At 49.2% G+C, this 22,461-nt stretch overlaps 1 protein-coding gene across 1 annotated transcript in view; it reads left to right on the top strand.

Annotated features, from left to right (window-relative positions):
• MAP4K5 (mitogen-activated protein kinase kinase kinase kinase 5) overlaps positions 1-22,461 on the top strand; it is a 59,390-nt gene continuing 36,929 nt past the window's right edge. The window contains 1 exon segment of the mRNA XM_044272673.1: positions 1-275. Within this exon segment, the coding sequence (XP_044128608.1) occupies positions 171-275 (105 nt within the window). The 5' untranslated portion in view covers positions 1-170.

A 22,461-nucleotide genomic window follows, 5' to 3' on the forward strand; every position in this document is an offset into this window, starting at 1 on the left:
TCCTCCTCCCCTGTGTCCGGGCGGTACAAGCCGCTCAGCTCCTTCATTCCGCCTTATTGTCTGTGCTCTCCCCAGGACATGGCCCCGCGCCCGGTTGCCCCCAGTGCCCAGCTCCCCGGTGCCGCTGCGGAGCTCTGAGACCCCGGCCTCTACAGTTTACAGCCCCGAGCATGGAGCTCGGCCGGCACAGCGCCGACATCCTCCGCAAGAACCCGCAGCAGGACTTCGAGCTCATCCAGAGGGTCGGCAGCGGCACCTACGGGGACGTCTATAAGGTGAGGCTGGAGGCATGTGTGTCCTGTGTATACCTATAGACCATAGTCTGTAACGGTTACTGTAGTACTACAACTCCCAGCAGGCCCTGACAGTTGTTGGGAGTTGCAGCTGGAGAGCCACAAGGTGGAGAAGGCCATACACAGTGCCCTGATCTAATATGGGGGGCCTTGATTAGGGACCCTCCTTGATCACTAGAAGAGGGGCCCATGTAGGAGTGGAGCCCTTTTCATGTACCCAAGGCAGTGGCGCCCACCCAGCATCTGTTATGGCGGTGAGAGACCCTTTTTAAACCGGAGAAAACCGCATTATGACCATTTCCCTGTTATTTTGCGGCAAGCAGAAGCGCTCCACTGCTGTGAGAAGACGCGTAGTTGGCTGTAGATATGCTGGGAGTTGTAGTCCCCAGCATGCCATACGGTGGGGGCAGTAGTAGTGGGTTGACGGCTGCCATGGGGCTTCTTTCTGCACAAACGATCCGTGAATGAAAGGGTTTTAGGGCTTATTCACACGGTGCAGACAATTCGGTTTATTGCAGCAATGACCATAAAAATTCTCAGCTCCTGGTGATGTCACAGCAGAACGGCGGCCGCGACTTGATGTCACCATGTGAACAGATCCGTAGTGAAATGCGCAGAGTCGTCGCCCCCGGGGCGCTGCTCGCTCCCTGATATCTGGTGTTAGTAATGTCTGCTGCTGAGCTGGAATGCGCAGGCCTCGCAGACACGGCGCACGTCCTCCGGCACCTGAAGAGTTAAAAACTAGTTAGACATGTCCGGGAAAAGCTGTGTGCTCTGTGGATGAGGGACGATCAGGTAGAAGAAGCCGCGGCACACCTCGTCAGCGCAGGTCACGTCAAGACACGGCGAACACACTGCGGATTTCACGTCAGGGATTTGCATGTGGAAAATCTGCAGCGTAATACAGTGCCGGAATCGCGGAGGCCGCAAGATGGGCCCTACAGTCAGGAATCGGGACAGGATAGAAGAGGGTTGGCGTTCTCCCGCTCCCGACAGGAAGTGTAGTACAGACCCCTGAGCTGCTGTGTATGCGATGCTCCGGCATTGGGAAAGTCTTCACCCCCTGTCACTTTCCTCACATTTTGTTCTCTCGCTCCTTGTGCAATAAGTCCCCCCTCATTCTGTCTTCAATCCCCCCCTAATTTCACATTGACACAAGTCTTCAGTCCCTTTTACTCGCGACATAAGTCTTCAGCCCCTTCTTTAGGCCTCATGCACACGACCGTTGTTTCATTCCATGTCCGTTGTTCCGTTTTTCGTGATTTTCTGCGGACCCATTGACTTTCAATGGGTCCGTTGAAAACTCTGCTAATGCACCGTTTGTCATCCGTGTCCGTTATCCGTGGTTTCAGTCTGTCAAAAAAATATAACCTGTCCTATTTTTATCACGGAAAACGGTTTGCGGACCCATTCAAGTAAATGGATCCGTGAAAAAACGCGGAGGCACACAATATTGTCGTCTGCGTCAGTTTTTTTTCCTATCATTTGCATGGCAAACTTGACTTTTTTACATTCCTTCATGTCTGGAGATCCTCCAAAAATAAAGGAAGATACACGGAAACGGATCACGGAACAACGAAACCCCATTTTGCTGAACGGAACACAACAACGGTCGTGGCCTTACTCAGGACTTAGTCGAAGCCCCTTTGGCAGTGATTCCAGCCTCCAGTCTTCTTGGAGATGAGGCCACAAGGTTTACACCTGGATTTAGGGATTTTCGGCCGTTCTCATCTGCAGATCCTCTCCAGCTCTGTCAGGTTGGACGGGGGCAGTCGGTGGACAGCCGTTTCCAGGTCTCTCCAGAGATGCTCCATTGGGTTCAGGGCTCTGGCTGGACCCATCAAGGACATTCCCAGAGTTGTCCCTAAGCCGCTCCTGTGTTGTCCTGGCCGTGTGCTCAGAGTCACTGTCTTCTTGGAAGGTGAACCTCTGGCCCAGTCTGAGGTCCAGAGCTCTGGATCAGGTTCTCATTAATTAAGAATATCTCTGTACTTTGCTTTCCCTCCACCCTGACCAGTATCCATGTCCCCCAGCATGATGCTGCCACCACCATGCTTCACTATAGGGATGGTATTGGGGGGGGGGGGGGTGATGAGCAGTGCCTGGTTTCCCCCAGACATGATGCTGCCACCACCATGCTTCAATGTAGGGATGGTATCGGGCAGATGATGAGCGGCGCCTGGTTGCCCCCAGACAAGACGCTTAGAATTGAGGCCACAAAGTTCCATCTTGGTTCCATCAGAGCAGAGAGTCTTGTTTCCCACTGTTGGAGGATCCTTTTAGATGCTTTTCTACAAACTTCAGGCGGCTTTCATGTGTCTTTACTGAGGAGAGTCTTCTTTCTGGCCGCTCTGCCATAAAGCCCAGATTGGTGGAGGCTGCAGTGATGGTCGACCTTCTGGAAGTTTCTCCCATCTGCACACAGGACGTTTTGGAGCTCAGCCAGAGTGACCATTGGGTTCTTAGTCCTTCTCCCCGATTACTCAGTTTGGGGGGCGGCAGCTCTAGGAAGAGTCCTGGATGTTGTTCTTCCATGTAAGAATTCTGGAGCCACTGTGCTTCTGGGAACTTTCAGTGCATCAGAAATGTTTTGCTGTAAAACGCCCGACGCCCCAAGAAGTTCAGGAGCTTCTTTGGGGCATCTTGTCGCGCGTTCCCGTACATAGACTTCTGGGAACGCGTGACAATGGGCGTTCGCATACTACCGGAGCCACGTATGTGAGTCGCTGGAGAATCGCGCATACACAGCGCTCAGGTCAGGACGCTCAGGTCTGAACCCAGCCTTAATGTCAGGTGTCACCGTAAAGGGCCTGAATATTTGTCCAGGCCAAATTTTATTTTATTTTTTAATTTTTTTTTAAATGTTTGCAGATTTACTAAAATTCAGTTTTGCCGTTCTCATGATGGGATATTGAGTGTAAATGGGGGGGGGGGGGGGGGGGGGGGTTGTATTGTATTTTTTTTTTTTTCATTTTAGTACAAGGAGCAACATAACAAAATGTAAAAGTGAAGGGGTGTGAAGACTTTGTGTACACTTTGCGGAAATCTTCTCAACATACAATGTTTGGAAGACTCTGACTTATCCTATTGACAAGCAACATTGACTCCAGTCGTTAAAAAAACAGCACGCCTCGCCGACCGCGGCCTGCCCAGACGTATCGGATGCACTGCAGGATTCCTGTTTTAGAATTGCAGGTAGAAAATCCGTAGCGGCCACCGAGCGGATGAGAATTCCACTAATCTCCTCTACACGCTGCAAAAAAATAAAAATTCTGAACGGGGAATTATATGCTGCGTATTTTTTTTCTTTCTGTGGTCCTTCGCCGCTAGCCTCGCCCCTTTCAATATGGCGGGGTGCTGAATCCCTGACAGAATCCGCATGCATTTCTGAGGAATTTGTGAAATGCACAAGGGGTTTTTCTTTTCTCTGGGACATATTGTAAAGGCACGTTCCCAAAGAATGTATTTCACTGCCGTGCAGGGCGACCTCTCCAGTGATGATGGGGACCCTGGCGCGTCCAGAGAGGTGCCAGCTGCTGGAGCAAAGTCCAGGCGGGCATTGTCACATCGTCGATCTTGCCCAGCATGGTGCTGGAGCTGGGTGGTTTGCTGCAGGCTACTTACTGGGATGCCGTTTCTATCGCCACCTATAGGATCAGCATTAGATTGCACCCGGCACATCAGATGTCTCCTCTTTCACCGCAGCACATGGTTTTGCTGCAATTTTGCTACCACTTAAGGCTTGCTGCCCTGGTATATGTTCATGCCCCCATTGATCTCCAGTTGGTGAATTTACAATGCCATGCATACCAGGACCTGCTGGGAGTGGTAGTTTTGGTGTAGTCCTGGTACAGTGGCATGGACCAGAGGCTGACCCCTCGGATTTCACAGCATGTCTGCAGCAGAATCTGCATGTCTTATGTGAGGAATTTGATTTAACCGTGCGCAATTGTAAAAGGGTGAAATCCGCAGATGCGATTGACGTGTAGATGAGGGTTCTAGAATCTCTTCTACTTTATAATGCAGCATGCGCTTGAGGTGTCTGGGGCGTTCACACCGGATGCACATGCTGCTGATTTTCCGCCGTGGATTTGGGTGTCAAGAAATCTCATCCACGTTCTGTGAGAAAAATTAAAACCTGCTACAGATTTGCAGATTAGAAATCTTGTGCATGCCAATCGATGCTGCAGATCTTCTCTGTGGATCACCCCCTTTGTACTGCAGAGGGTGAAATCTGCCACAAATCTGCACTGGATTCGCAGCAACATCCACGGCCCTGTGTGCCTGGACCCTGAGGGCTCTTTCACAGGAGCGTGACCCTTGAGGGAATCGCGGTCCGTGGGATAGAGGGATTGTGCGGTCTGGACTAGAGAAGCGCACGGCATTATCATGATTGATAATGCTTTGTGCCTCTGCTCACCTTTCTGTGAGGGCTCATTCAGACGGCCGTATGCTGTCCGGATCCGCAAAAAAACGGATAGCATTCAGTATTTTTGCGGACCCAAAACTTAAATGGGGCCATGTCCTGATTTTCACGGACAAGTATAGGACATGTTTTATTTGTTTTGCGGAACCGTGGAATAGAAAAGGGCCCAATAGAAGTAAATGGGTCAGCATGTAATCCGCAAAAAAAAAACGGATCCGCATTTTTGCAGATGGCATACGGCTGTCTGAACGAGCCCTAACAGAATTGTGCGAGCTTTCCCAGTGTACGTGCTAAATGCTATGTGAGTGCACCCTTACAGCTGAGGGTTTGCTACAGTGGTATCCAGTCAGAAAGAGAAACAGTCTGACTTGAGGCTGTTGGGTTTTACCTGCGCTGATACATTGTGGCAAATTTGTAGAATTAATTTTCTGAATTGGATACAACTGTATCAAACTTTGTCTGTACAGGATTTCAGTCTCTTGTTGCAAGCAAGAATGTTTCCATTCACTGACTGCAAACAGAGGAATTGGGTAATGATATCGGAGCGAAATGAAGGTTAAAGTCAAATTTCCCTCATATAGATGTATAATCGACGCCGAGCATTGGAACCTTCCATTGATTCGGAGCACCTCTGCGCTGGCCCTCTACGTGATACATGAATGTGCATGTATGACGCGTGCGCGTGTATACTTTAGCAATTTGGCCCGAATCTATTGTAGTTTTCAGAGGAAGTTTTTTTTTTTTTATTTTTTTTTTTTTTATTTTCTTCCACAGTAAATAATTTCTTAAAGAATCCCAGTTCCTGCTCATTTCCTCCCAGTGTGGAAGCGGCACAGGAACCTGACCACTTGTGTGATATAGACGGCCATCATTACAGGGAGGTGCGGTCATCTTCTGATGTGTAGGAGTCTGGGATTTCAGACAGGTCTCTGTCGCACTCATGAGCCCCTTTGGCACTGCTAAGAAAGCTGATAAGATTGTAATTAAGGTCGGCAATGTACGTGCATTTTCAGCTCCACTACACGTGACCGTGTCTTCCATAGAGATTTGGGAATAAGCCCCTGCATGGTGAGGACAACTCTGCAGTTTATATTCAGTGGTCATTGAAATCCAACATGCCCAATCCTACTTCATGGGGGGGGGGGGGGGGGTCCATAACTCTCAGCATGCACACTTGCTCGGATGCCCTCTGAACTCCTATAGAACTGAAAGGAGCATCCTGGGAGTTGTAGTTTCACACAGTGGTATCACAGTGCAGTTTTTTATTTTCTTGCACGCCTTGGCGCATGGGGTTGCGGTGCACGCAGTGGCGCCTTGTCGCATAGGGTTGCGGTGCATGCAGTGGTGCCTTGGCGCATGGGGTTGCGGTGCACGCAGTGGCGCATGGGGTAGCGGTGCACGCAGTGGCGCATGGGGAAGCGGTGCACACATGGGCGCCTTGGCGCATGGGGTTGCGGTGCACGCAGGGGCGCCTTGGCGCATGGGGTTGCGGTGCACGCAGGGGCGCCTTGGCGCATGGGGTTGCGGTGCACGCAGGGGCGCCTTGGCGCATGGGGTTGCGGTGCACAGGAACTCGCAGTAGGGCCATCTTCACGCAAGTGTATACAGTCTGGAAAACCCTCGCTGTGGGAGATCGATTTCCTAGACTGTACAGTGCTTCTCTGAATTGAACTCGCAGCATGATGATGATTTATGATGCTGTGAATTCCTGTCTCACCGCAAGTCTACTAGACTGTAGTCCGTTCAGTAGATCCGTGGTGTGTTCTGAATACGCTCCTGTGACACTGGCCTCGTGCATCTGCACCTTACTGCTATACCTGCAGTTACACCCTGGTGCTATAGGTCCCTCTTATGTCGGGCGATGCTGCTGGGAATCTCTATGCAGTTATAGGCTGAGTGATGCAGATCCTCCTAATATAGGTGACCCCCCCAGTTGCTGCTTTGCATGCTCCGGGTCTTTCCACCATGTTTATCTCTAGCTACCGATCGTCCTAGTGTTCCTGCGTCTGCGCCGGTCGATGAGAGGAAGATCCACCGGCCAATTATCACATTCTTTCCTGCGGCGAATACCTCTGATGGAGAAAGCAGATGTGAGGAAGCCTTGGAGGAGAGCGCTGCGGCTGACAAGTTTCTTGGCACCTCGATCCCACTTATTATTTTTGGCGTTGTCAAACAAGTTTGGTTTGATAATTACACAGGGGAGAAGGAGCCGTGCCCCGCCACCCTCCCTTTAACCCTATCGGGCTCCGGCCTCGCACATCCTTCCACGCGCGCCCCTCCGCCAGTGATGTCGCCGCTGGCTTCTGTCAGGAGGGGTTTTTTAAATTGAAGGTGAAGCCTTATTTTTCCAGGCGTTAATGTCTTCTACTGGATTCCTACATGGACACCGGCCAGCTGAGGGGTGGAATGAACGTTATGGTTGGGGGCGAGATACATGGGCCGGAAAAAAAGTTTATATTCCATATAGCTGGGGTCTTGTTCCCCCAGATGCCTGTGTTTGTGGAGGTGAGGTGCCTGCTGTTGGGCGCTGCTCACACTGACATCATGATTTCTGTTTGCACAGGAACCATGATGAATAATATCTGAAAAGCGGCGTACGTTGAATAGTGCCCCTTCCCCAGTGGAGATGGGGTCAGATCTCGCACCCACAGGCGTAATCATCATGTGACTTCTTGGTTGAAATTGGTCGAAGTTCAGATCTGTAAGATCCGCATATTGCTCATGGCCAACCTGTCTGTATGCCCTATTTGGGGAGGGTCCTGCACTTTGAGACCCCCATCTATGACCAAGAGTGGACAGCGGCTCCTTACCAGAGGCTGATGGACGCTCTCCATACTTGTGGTACATAGACGCCATTCATCTGACTGTCCGCCATGTAATGCTGCATTACTAGCGGCCGCTGCTGGTTGGGTCGCCCCCTGGGCCACTCTCGGCACCCCTGGCAGTCAGCTGATCACCCCATGGACTGTATTTTGAAGGGGCTTGTCTCTGACTTTGGTGCCTTGTCTCTAACTTTGGTTTCATTTCTTCCCCAAAAATTTTGCTTTAGCCCCAAATTTTCACAAGGGGTAACAGGAGAAAAAGCACCCCATAATTTGTTACCCATTATTTCCTGAATACAGCAACACCCCATATGTGGTGGTAAACTGCTGTGGGGGCACATGGCAGGACTCAGAACGGAAGGAGCGCCATATGGCTTTTGCAGCGCAGATTTTGATGGATTGGTTTATGGGCGCCATTGGTTTATATTTTTTAAGTGATTGTCTTATGTGGGGGCTCGTTTTTTGCGGGATGAGATGACGTTTTGATTGGTACCATTTTGGGGTACATAAGACTTTTTGATCGCTTGGTGTTATACACTTTTTGTGAGGCAAGGTGACAAAATGGCTGTTTTGGCGTAGTGTGTGTTTTTTTTTTTTTTTTTTTTTTTTTTTTTTTTTTTTTTATAATAGCATTCACCTGAGGGGCCATCTCATGTGATATTTTCATAGAGCAGGTTGTTATGGACGCGGTGATACCCAATGTGTCTATTCTTTTTATTTTTTGTGTTAAGTTTTACACAGTGAAAGCATTTTTGAACAGAATAAAATCTTGTTTTCTGAGAGCCATGTTTTTTAAATTATTTTTTTTTGGCCGATTGTCTGTCTGAGGTAGGGTCTCATATATATTTTTTATTTATTTTGTGGGATGAGATGACTGTTTAGTACCATTTTGGGCTAAATACGCCTTTTTGATCACTTGGTGTTACACTTTTTGTGAGGCAAGGTGAGAAACTGGCTGTTTTGGCACACTTTTTTTTTTTTTTTTACCGCATTCACCTGGCGGGGTGGATCATGGGATATTTTTATAGAGCCGGTCGATATGGATGCGGTGATACCTAATATGTCTACTTTTCTCTCTTTCCCTATTTTTAACTTTATTTTGTGAAAAGGACTTTAGCTTTTCTTACTTAACACTTTCAAAAAAAAATTGTAAGACAATTTTTTTTTTTTTACATTTTTTATTTTTTTTAACTTAATTTTTTTGTCCCACTCTGGGACTTCAACTTCTCACCCCTTTACAATGCATTACAATACTTCTGTACTGTAATGCATTGGCTGTAAGTGTATTGCACAGTGTAATACGGGGGGCCGGATCTCACAGGCTGTCACGGATGGCCGACACAATACCTAAGGTAGGAATCGGGCTGCCGTCCAAGCCATCCGGTCCCCGTCACAGCAGTGCAGGGACCCGATGGACACGTGGACCCGTCAGGGTGCAAGGGTTAATGCGCCAGCAGGGGTCCGGCAGCTGATCGGGCAGGCGCAGCTATTGTAATGATTAGTGCCTACCAGAAGTGGGCAACTGGAGACGGGTCGTGGGCGCCCAAGTCTCATTGATGTGCATCCAGTCCATGGAGGATCCATATCACAACTTACGGGACTTGCTGCTGGTGCCTCGGGACAGGTTCAGGGGTTATGTGGAGTCCATTGGAGGGGGGGGGTGTTTATACTTGGCCTCAGGACATGCAGTGTTTTTTGTGGTTTGCTCGGTTCTTTTAGGTTTTTGTAGAAATGACAATGGGTAGGTCTATTTTAGAACTGTGATTTTGCTGTGGAAACACAATCTCGGTGTATCGCGTGCAACTTGCTTTAAAGTCAATAAAGCAAAAGTCACGCGCAGCATGCGACACAAAATCCGACATATTTCGCAGTGGGTCGCGTTTCACATCACAGCACCTTTGACAAACATTACATGATTATTTTGTCGAACCCCTGCATGCAGATGCCGCAGTCGCCGCGCCCGGCTGTTCGCTCCTCGTTCTTGTGGAGTCTCGGTGACCAGACTGCGACGTCCGATCAGTTTTTGTCTTGTTTTCCACTTCCGTGAACACGTTTGTTGTGGTCGCTGCGGGGAGGATGGCACGGGCCACGTTTCCTGGTGCAGGCACCTGTTTCCAAAATATGACTGGAATTTCTTCCTGCAAGTGTCGTCACACAATCTCCAAAACGGTGTTAGGAGATGATCGTCGCCTTCCTTAATCCTGGCGGCTGAGATGAGGAGCTCTCCTGACACGTCTGTTTAGTGACTCTCCGCTCTGGAGCCTCTGTTCTCATGACTCTATGTTGTGCCGTTACACAGTTAATACGGTTGAAAAACAAAACGTACGTCCATCAAGTTCAATGAAAGGATCGGTCGGGACGCGAATCCCAGAAGGAAGTGAGACTCAGATTTCTACACGTTTCCATAAGCATTAATGTTTTTTACCTTTTAAGAATTCATCTAAACTCTTTTTGAACCCGTCCCTGATTCTTGCTGTGACCACGTCCTGAGGACGTCTATTCCACAGATTCACAGCTCTTACAGTAAAGAAGCTTTGACGCTTCTGGAGACTGGACTTTTTCTTCTCCAGTCGGAGGCAGCGCCATCTTGTCTTTTGAGCGCATTTTACATGGAACTGTTTTTCACCATATTTTTTGTGCGGCCCATTTATATATTTGTATAGGTTAATCCTGTCCCCCCTTAGGCTACTTTCACACTAGCGTTCAGAACGGATCCGTCTGCATTATTTTTAGCATAGAACAGCTAAGTGTGAAAATAGCCTCGTACGGATCCGTCCAGACTTTCAATGTAAAGTCAATGGGGGACGGATCCGCCTGAAGATTGAGCCACATTGTGGCATCTTCAAATGGATCCGTCCCCATTGACTTACATTGAAAGTCTGGACGGATCCGCACGGATCCGCACGCCTCCGAACGGCCAGGCGGACACCCGAACGCTGCAAGCAGCGTTCAGCTGTCCGCCTGTCCGTGCGGAGGCGAGCGGAGCGGAGGCTGAACGCCGCCAGACTGATGCAGTCTGAGCGGATCCGCTCCATTCAGACTGCATCAGGGCTGGACGGCTGCGTTCGGGTCCGCTCGTGAGCTCCTTCAAACGGAGCTCACGAGCGGACCAGCGAACGCTAGTGTGAAAGCAGCCTTAGACGTCTCGTCTCAAGACTAAATACATTCAATTCTTTTAATCTTTCTTCATAACTAAGACCCTCCGGGCCCCTTATCAGTTTAGTTCCACTATTATTCCTACTAGAGTTGGGCGATATACCGGTGTTCACGATATACAGCGGTATTAAAAAATGGCGATATCGCTGTTTCCTAATTACCGTGGTATTTTGTGACTTCATCGCTTCAAAAACTGCGGCCGCCCGCCCCGGCATCATTATCCACCAATTGCTTCCCGCAGCGGCCGACCAGGCTCCTCCCCGCTTGCTCCCATGGTGCAGTCTCCGACGTCTAACGTCTGAATCGGGTGACGCCCAGGCTGAGCAGCGCAGTACAGCAGCGAGTGGCGGGAAAGTCAGTCAGAAGAACTTAGTCCCACACTCCGTCCGACTCCGACCCCCACAGAATTCACGCCTGCGGAGAGAAGAGACCCGATATATCATAGCTGCCGGACGGGCAACTATTAAAGGTGTAATGTCTCTGCCGATCAGATTACCCCGATTATATGTCTTCTGTCCAACTGGCTTGGCCCACTGCCTGCTCCGCACTGCACACTGAAATAGCAGCCATCAGGAGTCCCTCCCCAGGACATGACCAACAAGAAGGAATTACTGTATGGTGGTGGCAGGTCACAGTCACACAGGTGGCCATAAGACATTGGGGGGGGGGGGGGGGCACCTTGTGGCTGCTGCCCCCTTACTGTATGTAATGGCACCTTGTGGCTGCTGCCCCCTTACTGTATGTAATGGCTCCTTGGGGCTGCTGCCCCCATACTGTATGTAACGTCTCCTTGTGTTTTTTCTTTTAAACGGGTATTTATCGCGATAAACTTCTTAATATCGTCTGACTATTTTTGATATCGCCCAACCCTAATTCCTACCAGAAGTGTGTGAATAAATTGCCAGCAGTCTGCAATAAAGGTCCATCTGGGTGATATTAGTTTTGGGGGTGGAGGTGGCCCTGCATAGCCTGACGCTATCCATTCAGTGCTGGCAGGGACAACCCCCCCCCAACTGGTAACACCCAAATAAAACTTTTTTTTTTTTCTTTTCTTTTCTTCCCCCTATATCCTTTACTTAAGTGTTCTGCACAAGGAGAAATGGTAACCATTTGGATTTGCGGATACATACACAATACACACACATTCAGTGATGCATACATAGTGCACTCACATTCTTGTGTACACTACACACACGTGTGTGTATATACTGTGACACAGTTAGAGGTTTGGTCTGGGAAAACAGGTATTTTCCTCCCAGCGTGTGTTGCTGGGCTGATTTACAGCCAGGTGAGGTCAAATACCGGACCGGATTTTAAATACCGGTCTGGGTTTTGGCAGCACCTGGCTGTCCTTAAATAGGCAGCTGGGCTCAGAAGCCAGGTCTCTGTGTTAGGATCTGGGGGTCTTGTGTCTGGATGAAGGCTTGCTACCTGTTTGGTGTGAAAACAGGTTGGTGCTGCTATCAGCAAGGACTCTGAGGCAGAATTGCCGCATGGTGGGAATTACCACCAACACCGCAAGGTGACTTTTTGTTTGGTTATGACTGCTTGTTTTATCACTTGTCTAAAGTGTGAATTAAACACTGAACTGTTTGATCCAAAGAACTTGTTGCGTCTATACTGCGTCCACTAATACGGTCTACCATATATATATATATATATATATATATATATATATATATATATATATATATATATATATGTGTGCACACAGACATTTATACAGACACCCTACACACATGTATGTGTTAATGTTCCTGGTCTCGCTGTGGGACGTCCATTCATACAGAGTTGGTTGTAGATAATACCGCAGCGTCTGAGTAATGAGTTCAGAGAAGCATAAAATGTCATAATCCCTTCTGCCTACAGCAGCGCCGATACCCGCAGGGCATCTGCATTTTGCATTTCTCACTGGCGGCCATCCCTTTTTTTTTTTTTTTTTTTTTTTTTTTTTTTTACCAGAATTATCAGTCTGTGATTTACCCTTTTAAGGAGCCCTCGCTGCAAACCTTCAGATCTCATCCAAAAATGCATCTAGAATACACGCCAGATGTACAGTATGTGTATACCGTATTATGAAACCTGCGGCTCACGAAGGTCCCCTATGGACCAATACGCTTCTGATGGCGATGCTGGGGCACGCGTGGGTCTCCTATGGACCTATAGGCTTCTGACTGCTACGCTGGGGCACACGGGGGTCCCCTATGGACCTATAGGCTTCTGACGGCGACGCTGGTGATGGGCATGGTTGATTGCAGCCAGTTCGTTAGCTCCCTGGGATCCATATCTTCTTCCCTTCCATACTGGATATATGAAGCCTGGTGCAGGGCAGGAGTCGCCTTATCTCGTGGTTTTTCTCCCATTTTTTTTATTTTTTTAAAATCCATATGAATACTAAAAATTAGAAAGTCGCAAAACTTCAACTTGCTTTATTCACACAGTAGGGGTGTGAAAAAAAACAAAAACTACTTGGCGAAGGACTAAAGCGGGGGCTCGATCTACTTGTCCTGATAGAAAAAATAATTTTAAATCCAAACCATATTTCCACGCACCGCCGCGCTTCCTTATGCAGGGAGGCGTCTGGCTTGCGTTCCAGTCTTTGTGGTGTGAAATGACTCGAAGTTTAGTCCTCGTTCACACCAGATGATTCTGTCCAGAATGCACTACATGGCGGCCGGCTCACTATGTTGTGGGGCAGGAGGGGGCGTGACGATCTATTGAAGTGAATGGCACCGTAGCCACAGCCGCAGGCGATCGGATGCACGGGATTGCAAGGCACAATTATGCCTGATGTCCGGTCACGACGCTGCTTTGCAGCATTTTGTTTGGACTGGACCGCAGGCATAATGTGCCTTGCGATCCTGTGCAGCCGTTGGGCATGGTTATTGTGCCAATCACTTCAACAGACCACTACGCCCCCTTCTGCCCCACAATATAGTTAGACGGCCGCGGTGCGGTGCATTCTGGACAGAATCGGGCCGGAATGCACTGCCTGGTCTGAACGAGGCCTTAATGTGATCACAGCAATTAGTTTAGTGCACACTCTTGCTCTTAGCACATCACTACCCGTACCTCTAGGTGGTTTAGGCAAATTAGCTGCTGATGTGGCATGAAAAGGACCCCCCTCACCTTCCCAGTTTGACAACACCTGCAGAACGGGGGACCTCTGAGGGATGCTGGCAGAGTTGAGAGTTCTATCAATGCCCCTGGCTCTGTAACGGCTGTCACTGCTCCACCCCTCCCCCGAGCTGGAGACGCGACAGAACCTTTCATTGCTCCACCCCCCGAGCTGGAGACGCGACAGAACCTTTCATTGCTCCACCCCCCGAGCTGGAGACGCGACAGAACCTTTCATTGCTCCACCCCTCCAGCTCTGTCATTTCTTCTTCCCTATGCTGTCACTACACCACGGCCCCCTCCCCCTGCTCTGTCACCGCGGCTGCATCACTGCTCTACGCCCACTGCTCGGTCACCGCCGCTCCACACCCCCAGCACCATGACTGCTACGAGAGAACAAAATAACCCTAGGGGTATGTCTATATGGGGCAAAAGTTCAGCAAAAAATCAGCGAGTGTCCCCTTAGGGTGTATTCACACTGTGTTTGCAGCGTATGTTGGAGGTTTACTTTGTGCCATAGGTTCTCATACAGTCCTGATCAAAAGTTTATGACCACTTAAAAAAATTGCAAAAAACTCCTATTTAGCATGGCTGGATCTTAACAAGGTTCCAAGTGGAGCTTCAACATGCAACAAGAAGAAATGGGAGTGAGACTAAACATTTTTTGAGCATTCAATTTAATGAAAACAACGAATAAACTGAAACGGGCTGTTTTTCAGCTGATCAGGTTTAGGACCACACCTCCCCCAAAAAACTAAACCCCCCCAAAACAGAAATCCAACCTCCAAACATGACCTCAGTAATGAGTAGCTCCGACCGTTATTGTTTCGGCATGCTTGATGCAAGCGTTTCCATGAGGTGAGTGGGGACATTTCTCCAAGTGGTGAAGACGGCCGCACGAAGGCCATCTACTGTCTGGAACTGTTGTCCATTTTTGTAAATGTCCCTTGCCATCCATCCCCAAAGGTTCTCAATTGGATTTAGATCAGGGGAACACGCAGGATGGGCCAAAAGAGTGATGTTACTCTCCTGGAAGAAGTCCCTTGTCCTGCGGGCATTGTGTCCTGTAGCGTTGTCCTGTTACCACACAGACGAGGGCCTCAGTCATGAGGAATGCTCTCTGCGACATCTGGACATAGCCAGCGGCCGTTTGACGCCCTGCACTTCCTGAAGCTCCATTGTTCCACTGAAAAAGCACCCCAGACCATTATGGCGCCCCCTCCACTGTGGCGCGTAGAAAACATCTCAGGTGGGATCCGCTTGTCATGCCAGTAACGTTGGAAACCATCAGGACCATCAAGGTTACATTTTTTCTCATCAGAGAATAAAACTTTCTTCCACCTTTGAATGTCCCATGTTTGGTGCTCTCTTGCAAAGTCCAAACGAGCAGTTCTGTGGCGTTCAAGGAGACGAGGTCTTTGAAGACGTTTTTTGTTTTTGAAGCCCTTCAGTCTCAGATGCCGTCTGATGGTTATCGGGCTGCAGTCAGCACGAGTAAGGGCCTTAATTTGGGTCGAGGATCGTCCAGTGTCTTGACGGACAGCCAATTGGATCCTGATGAAATTTTTTTGGGTCTTCCACTTGACTTTGTTCCATAACCCTCAGGATCATTTAAGAAATTCCAAATGACTGTCTTACTGCGTCCCCCCTCAGCAGCGATGGCGCGCTGTGAGAGACCCTGCTTATGCAGTTCAACAACCCGACCACGTTCAAAAAGGGAGAGTTTTTTTGCCTTTGCCATCACAACGTGTGACTACCTGACAGAAAGTGACAATGAATCCACATCTCTGCACAGATTTGGCCTCTTAAAGGCAGGTGGTCCTTGATCAGCTGAAAAACAGCCTGTTTCAGTTTATTCGATGTTTTCATTAAATTGAATGCTCAAAAAATGTTTTGTCTCCCTCCCATTTCTTCTTGTTGCATGTTGAAGCTCCACTTGGAACCTTGTTGAGATCCCGCCGTGCTAAATAGGATTTTTTGCCATTTTTCAAGTGGTCTTAAACTTTTGATCAGGACTGTATAAAAAACAAAACAAAAAAAAACAACATTCTTTGCTGTAGTGTTCTGTGTTTTTTTTTTTTTTTTGTTTTGTTTTTTGTTTTGTTTTTTTTACTTCGGACTACGTATAGAATGGCAGACTGTGCTGCTCTGTACAGCGAAGCCCAAAGTAAGCCGACATAGAACATCCAAAAGCGCCTTCTTCAGCCCGTCTTGGTTGTGCGGGCCTGTGGATCTGTTGGATTCGTGTCTGCCAGTGCACGCTCCAAACCTGTAAGTAAATGGACCCTAAATGACTGAATTAGCAGCCGGTGATGTCCCCGTAGGCCCCTCGCCCACACAAGAAGTGATGCTACAACCCCCGGGGGATTCTCCGCGGTCTGTGGATCTCATTTCTCCTTCCAGACGTGTTGTGTTTTCAGAAGTATCGCAGTCGTGACTTGTCCTGAGATTTCATGGAGATCACGCCTGGCTGGTTTAGCAGTACAGTTCATGTTGTTGTTGTTGTTGTTGTGTTTTTTTTTTTTTTTTTTTTTAATGTTTTTGTAGCCTGAGCAATGCTGAGATCACGCAGTTTTAGTTCATCAGAAATCAGGAGGAACGGCACGACCATTGGTACCCTGTAATAAATGGGTTTTCCATTGGTGTTCTAGGGAACATTCTGCAGTTTTTTAATATAATTAGTTTCAATTTCTTGCCATAGTACAGTTATCTGCTTGCTGTCAGTGAGTGGAATCCTAAAACTATCCCTTTCAGAACTGCTACAGTGTCCCCAGTATACACGATACATGTACTGATACGTCTCTTGTCTTCGGGGTGTTGCTACAATGTGTCAGGCTCGGATCTTGAATGGACAGAAGTCACACGTAGCAGTTCTGTTCATCTGACTTGGGTTGCTTTGCTTGCACACTTGTGGATTTTTGCTCAGAAGAATGGAACAGCTGCAAAAAAAATAATCTGCCAGGTCTGAATTGACTGCTTCAGCTCAGTGCATGGCAGGATCGGGCCCCGCGTGGGGTCGTAATCTATGAGGATCCTATAGAGAGCCCCTTAGACTACAGACTAGATTATACACTCCATAATCGCCAGCAGCAAGCAGAGATCTTAAAAATAGTGGGACACTGTAAAATGAGGTAGGTATATTAGAAAGGTAAAGGTGTTGTCCAAAACCCAGTAAAACGTCCATGCAATCCTTTTCCATGTACTGCCGCGGCTCCCGTCCCCGCTGGACCGGTAATGGGATGTTTACATGCATGTGGCCTCAGTTATGACGAGCCGTTCATGCACACGTTGCTGCTGAGGCCACGGAGTGGTCGGCAGCCGTCACATGCGTGTAGACAGGACGTCACGCGTCTGGGCTGGCAGGGACCGGAGCCGCGGAGCTGGAACGCAGACGTTTGGAAAAGGTGTCGTTTTGTGACCCAGTTGTTTTGAATGGTTTGCAGAGATTTGGCAGATTTTACAGGCCGTGCGCTCACAGCGAGCTGTTCTCTATTTAATTAGTCATGGATTAAGGGGGACGCCTGCTAGAAATACGCCCCGCACACGCCAGCACTCGCCTCCCTGCTCCTGGGGCTTCACGGCTCTCAGTAATCGCTGCAGACGGAGCTCAGATAGGGAGCATGCCAGCTTCTGATCTCACTCATAATGGTATCGAACCCTGCAAAATCCTCTCTTGTTGTAAGTCTCCATTAACCTTTGTCCTGTTGTTTTATTGCTACAGCCCCTATGCAGACTTATGCGTCTCCACGGTAACAGACAGCAAATTCTGTGCCGTGTAGTCCCGCAGTTTACCAGCCCTATATTTTCTTCAGTTTGCCAAAAGTAGAGAACGGGGGAAAAAAAAAAAAGGACAATGTGTACAGGACCAGACTACGGAGGGTTTGCTTGTTGTCTGTTACCATGGAAACACATAGGGGGCCTCTTGAAAAATGTGCTGCCTCCTCTGGCAGTCCCTGCACCAGAAAAGCAAATCTATGCCAGCTGTTGAAGATTCACACTATACTTTATGCCAGTTTCTGGAGTAATTGTCGGGTCATGGGGGGGGCACGGCCCTCCCGCTAAGCCCTGTGCACAGTTTCCAAAATGGCGAGGGCAAAGTGAGAAAAAAACACGTCCACCTATGTGTGGCGTTGGCACTGTCTGTAGGTGGGGGGGCAGATGGCGATGTAACCTGGCATAGCAAGGCTGGTTCTGGAATGGCTCCGGTTGCCGCGCAGGTAGTTGACCAGGATCAGTATATGGCTACATGCACACGACCGTATTTTTTCAGTTTTTTTTTGTGGAACTATGCCTAAAACGGACAAGAATAGGACATGTTCTATATTTTTTGAGGGGCTACGGAACGGACATACTGATGCAGACGGCACACGGCGTGCTGTCCGCTTTTATTGCGTACCCATTGAAATGAATGTGACCGCATCCTATCCGCAAAAAAAAAAAAACAGAACGGACACGGAAACAAACAACGTTCGTGTGCATGTAGCCGATGTCACGGGACGACTCGCGGATTGCAGCTCTGCAGCACTTGTCTGTGGGCTCGGTGGAGGAGCCGCACATCTGTGAACGGTTAGACCTTAGGAATCTCATGTGATAATAATAAAGGCAGATTCTTTGTGCATTCATGGAGCGGGGCCCGTGTGCAGAATGTGCAGTGACAGGGCCCCATTTGTGAGGAACACACGGCTCCCTGTCCTGGTGACAATGAAGCAGTCGCCTCCCATAACCCTCTGACGGGGACACGGACTGGTACTTGCATAGGCAGACCTGGCACTCGTTCCTGTATGAAAACTACCGTACAGCGTAAGGCCGCATCCCTGCTTAACCCATCGATGTCGCCTATTAAACTCCTAGCTGGTGCCTGCAGCAGAGTGCGCACGTACGAGGCCCCGCTATAGAAGACTATCCTAATCCCTTCACCCCTGCGGCCAGGTTTACTATAATAACTTGCTCGCCCCCACGTCTATACCCCACCGCTCTGGTGATGTCTGATATGGCAGGAATATTACATTACGTCGGTAATATCCCTGCAGGATCCGTTCCCTTACCCTAATCCATAAGCAGCTGAGATTCCACTAAAGGCCAAATACCAGAGTCGGCTCCTGGGACAGGCCGAGCACCAGCTGAAGTTTCAGTGACCCCCTCCTTACGGCCGCCTGCATCTGTGCGCTGAATTACTGAGCCGGGTCTTCTGTGGACGCTCTGCTGGGTCCTCCTTCGTTACGGTCCTGAAAAATCGGAGAACAGTCCACCGTGTACCTGCTGGAACGGCAGTCGGTGCAGATTTTGCTTTGATTTCCTGCATGCTGTTCCGCTGCTGAAAATCCAAAGCGTATCCGTCACGTGTGGTCGTTACACGTGGGACGGAGATGCTGGGGGCTAGCAAGCAAGTGTGTAAAGGTGCGACCGCACAGCGAGGTTGTGATGCGGTTATTCTGACCGGCAAAATTCTCAACTGTACATAAACAATCGCGATCAAGAAATGCAGCCACAAAGCTTGATTATATATGGGGTTACCGCATTCGTTCCCCAACTGCAGCATGACCGCATGACGACCGCGCCGTGTGGTCGTATCCTTAGGGATTATTCACATGACCTTTTTTGCGGTCCTGCAAAACATGCATTCTGGCCCTGCGCCTTCCTCATTTTGTGGTTTGGAACATCCTTCTCCATGATGGAAATGCCTATTCTTGTCCGCAAATATGGGCAATAATAGGACATGTTCTCTCGATGCGATGCGTGAGGTGACCGCATTGCACCCGCACTGAATCCGGACCTATTCATTTCTATGGGGCTGTGCACATGAGCGGTGATTTTCACGCATCACTTGTGCGTTGTGTGAAAATCACAGCATGCTCCTCTTTGTGCGTTTTTCACGTAACGCAGGCGACCTAGAAATGAATGGGGCTGCGTGAAAATCGCAAGCAAGTGCGGATGCAGCGCGATTTTCACGCACGATTGCTAGGTGACGATCGGTATGGGGACCCGATCATTATTATTTTCCCTTATAACATGGTTATAAGGGAAAATAATAGCATTCTCAATACAGAATGCATAGTACAATAGGGCTGGAGGGGTTAAAAAAAAATAAAAAATAATTTAACTCGCCTTAATCCACTTGTTCGCGCAGCCCAGCTTCTCTTCTGTCTTCATCTGTGAGGAAAAGGACCTTTGATGACTTCACTGCGCTCATCACATGGTCATTCACATGATCCATCACCATGGTGATGGATCATGTGATGAGCGTAGTGACATCATCAAAGGTCCTTTTCGGAAGAGATGCCGGGCTGCGCGAACAAGTGGATTAGGTGAGTTAAATTTTTTTTATAAATTTTTTATTTTTATTTTTTTAACCCCTCCAGCGCTATTGTACTATGCATTCTGTATTCAGAATGCTATTCTTTTACAATCTACAGAACCTTGAACCCAAACCTGAACTTCTGGGAAGAAGTTCGGGTCTGGGTACCACAGTTATTTTTTTTTTATCACGGGCGTGCAAAACACATTGCACCCGCGCGATAAAAACTGAACAACGGAACGCAATCGCAGTCAAAACTGACTGCAATTGCGTACCTACTCGCGCGGGTTTGCTGCAATGCACCGGGACGCATCCGGACACGCTCGTGTGAAAGAGGCCTTAGAGTAGCAGCAGCATGTTGGGAAATCTCATCTACTCGCTGAAAAAGGTTCGGATCAATTTTGTGCTGAGGATCTCCTTCAAATGGCGAAAGCTGTAACTCGCGTGGCCTCGTCACAGGTTTTCCTGCCGCACGTTACGTCCTGTGTGGCCGCATCCTCCTATGGAAGATGCTGAAAAGTTAGTAATGGCATTTGTAAGACTGATCAGGATCCTGTTCAGTCTTAAAAATGCATTGAAATGCCGAAACTGTCTTTCCGGTTTCATCCGGCAAAACGGATCCGGCATTCAGGCAAGTGTTTTTTTGTCCTGGGTATCGGGCACCCATTACTCTGCAGCAATGTGCTCGTCATCGGCATTGTGATATATTCTGCTAGATATACAGTAGAGTTTCATTACGTGGCATCCTTCGGAATGCAGATTTCCCGGACGGAAGGTGCACTCCGGGCGAAACTGTGCTGTGCGAAATAATGCCGTAAAAAATGGTATCCCTGAAAGATACCGGCCTGACTGAGACCAAAAGAACACTGCATTGGGTGAATGAGGTCCTGCGGGTCCATGTATGCGCTGGCAGCTCTTCTGTTACACGTGGTAAGTGCCCACTGCCGACACAGGACGTCCATGCACAGCGCCATTCTGTACATAACCTACAGCGCTTTGTGTTGCACACGTTACGCGTATGTCGTGTCGGTTCAGCGGCTATCAGATGTTCAGCTGCTTCCTCCTTACTAGCCCACATTGTGTAGGTGTCCCAGCATTTTCCTGTTGCCCACGTGTATTTGCGCAGTCTGTCATAAAACAGGAACAGACATGATGGAAATGAAATTGTCCGACTCCCGCTCTCTCTCGTGTGGTTTGCAGTTGCATCCTTGCTCATGGGGGAAGGTGATCTGTTCCAGCAGCTAAGGTGTTAACCTTCATATATTCAGTATATACTGTCACAGTATTGCCTGCACAGCCTGACGTGTGTTTACTGCACCAGCGCCAGTTCCTTAAGCCCTGGTTCACACTTGAGCGTTTTACAGCGCGTTCAAACGCGCTGTAAAACGCTCAACACGTGAAAACCAATGCTTCCCTATGGCCCTGGTTCACACTTAAGCGTTTTACAGCGCGTTTGAACGCGCTGTAAAACGCCCGACGCATAAACAAGTTCTTGAGCTTTTTTTGGGGCGTTTGTCCCATAGACTCATTGGACAACACTGCATTCCATCACACAAATGCGCGTCAAACACGCGTTTACTATTGCAAAAAACGCGCGACAAATACGCGCGTAAAACGCGCGTCTCAGAAACGCTCAGGTGTGAACCCAGGGTAAGAGTCCTGTGTCCGAGGCGTTTATTCGTCCTTTGCTCCTCGCCCCATCCCACCTGGCGGGGTGCAGTGCAGCGCAGCCGCCCCTTTCCTTCCTTCTGGTGGTCTCTGTAAATGCCCCTTGTTCCTCCCGCTAATCCTGGTGTAATGTAAGAGCGGCACCGTGAGTCCTGAGCAGTCTCATCCCTGCTGCTGCCCTCACATACCGTGCAGTCTCACAGGCACCGTGAGTCCTGAGCAGTCCCATCCCTGCTGCTGCCCTCACATACCGTGCAGTCTCACAGACACAGTGAGTCCTGAGCAGTCCATCCCTGCTGCTGCCCTCTCATACCGTGCAGTCTCACAGGCACCGTGAGTCCTGAGCAGTCCCATCCCTGCTGCTGCCCTCACATACCGTGCAGTCTCACAGACACCGTGAGTCCTGAGCAGTCCCATCCCTGCTGCTGCCCTCACATACCGTGCAGTCTCACAGGCACCGTGAGTCCTGAGCAGTCCCATCCCTGCTGCTGCCCTCACATACCGTGCAGTCTCACAGGCACCGTGAGTCCTGAGCAGTCCCATCCCTGCTGCTGCCCTCACATACCGTGCAGTCTCCCAGACACAGTGAGTCCTGAGCAGTCCCATCCCTGCTGCTGCCCTCACATACCGTGCAGTCTCACAGGCACCGTGAGTCCTGAGCAGTCCCATCCCTGCTGCTGCCCT

Source organism: Bufo gargarizans, chromosome 11 (assembly GCF_014858855.1).
Source record: "Bufo gargarizans isolate SCDJY-AF-19 chromosome 11, ASM1485885v1, whole genome shotgun sequence".
NCBI classification, from domain to species: domain Eukaryota; kingdom Metazoa; phylum Chordata; class Amphibia; order Anura; family Bufonidae; genus Bufo; species Bufo gargarizans.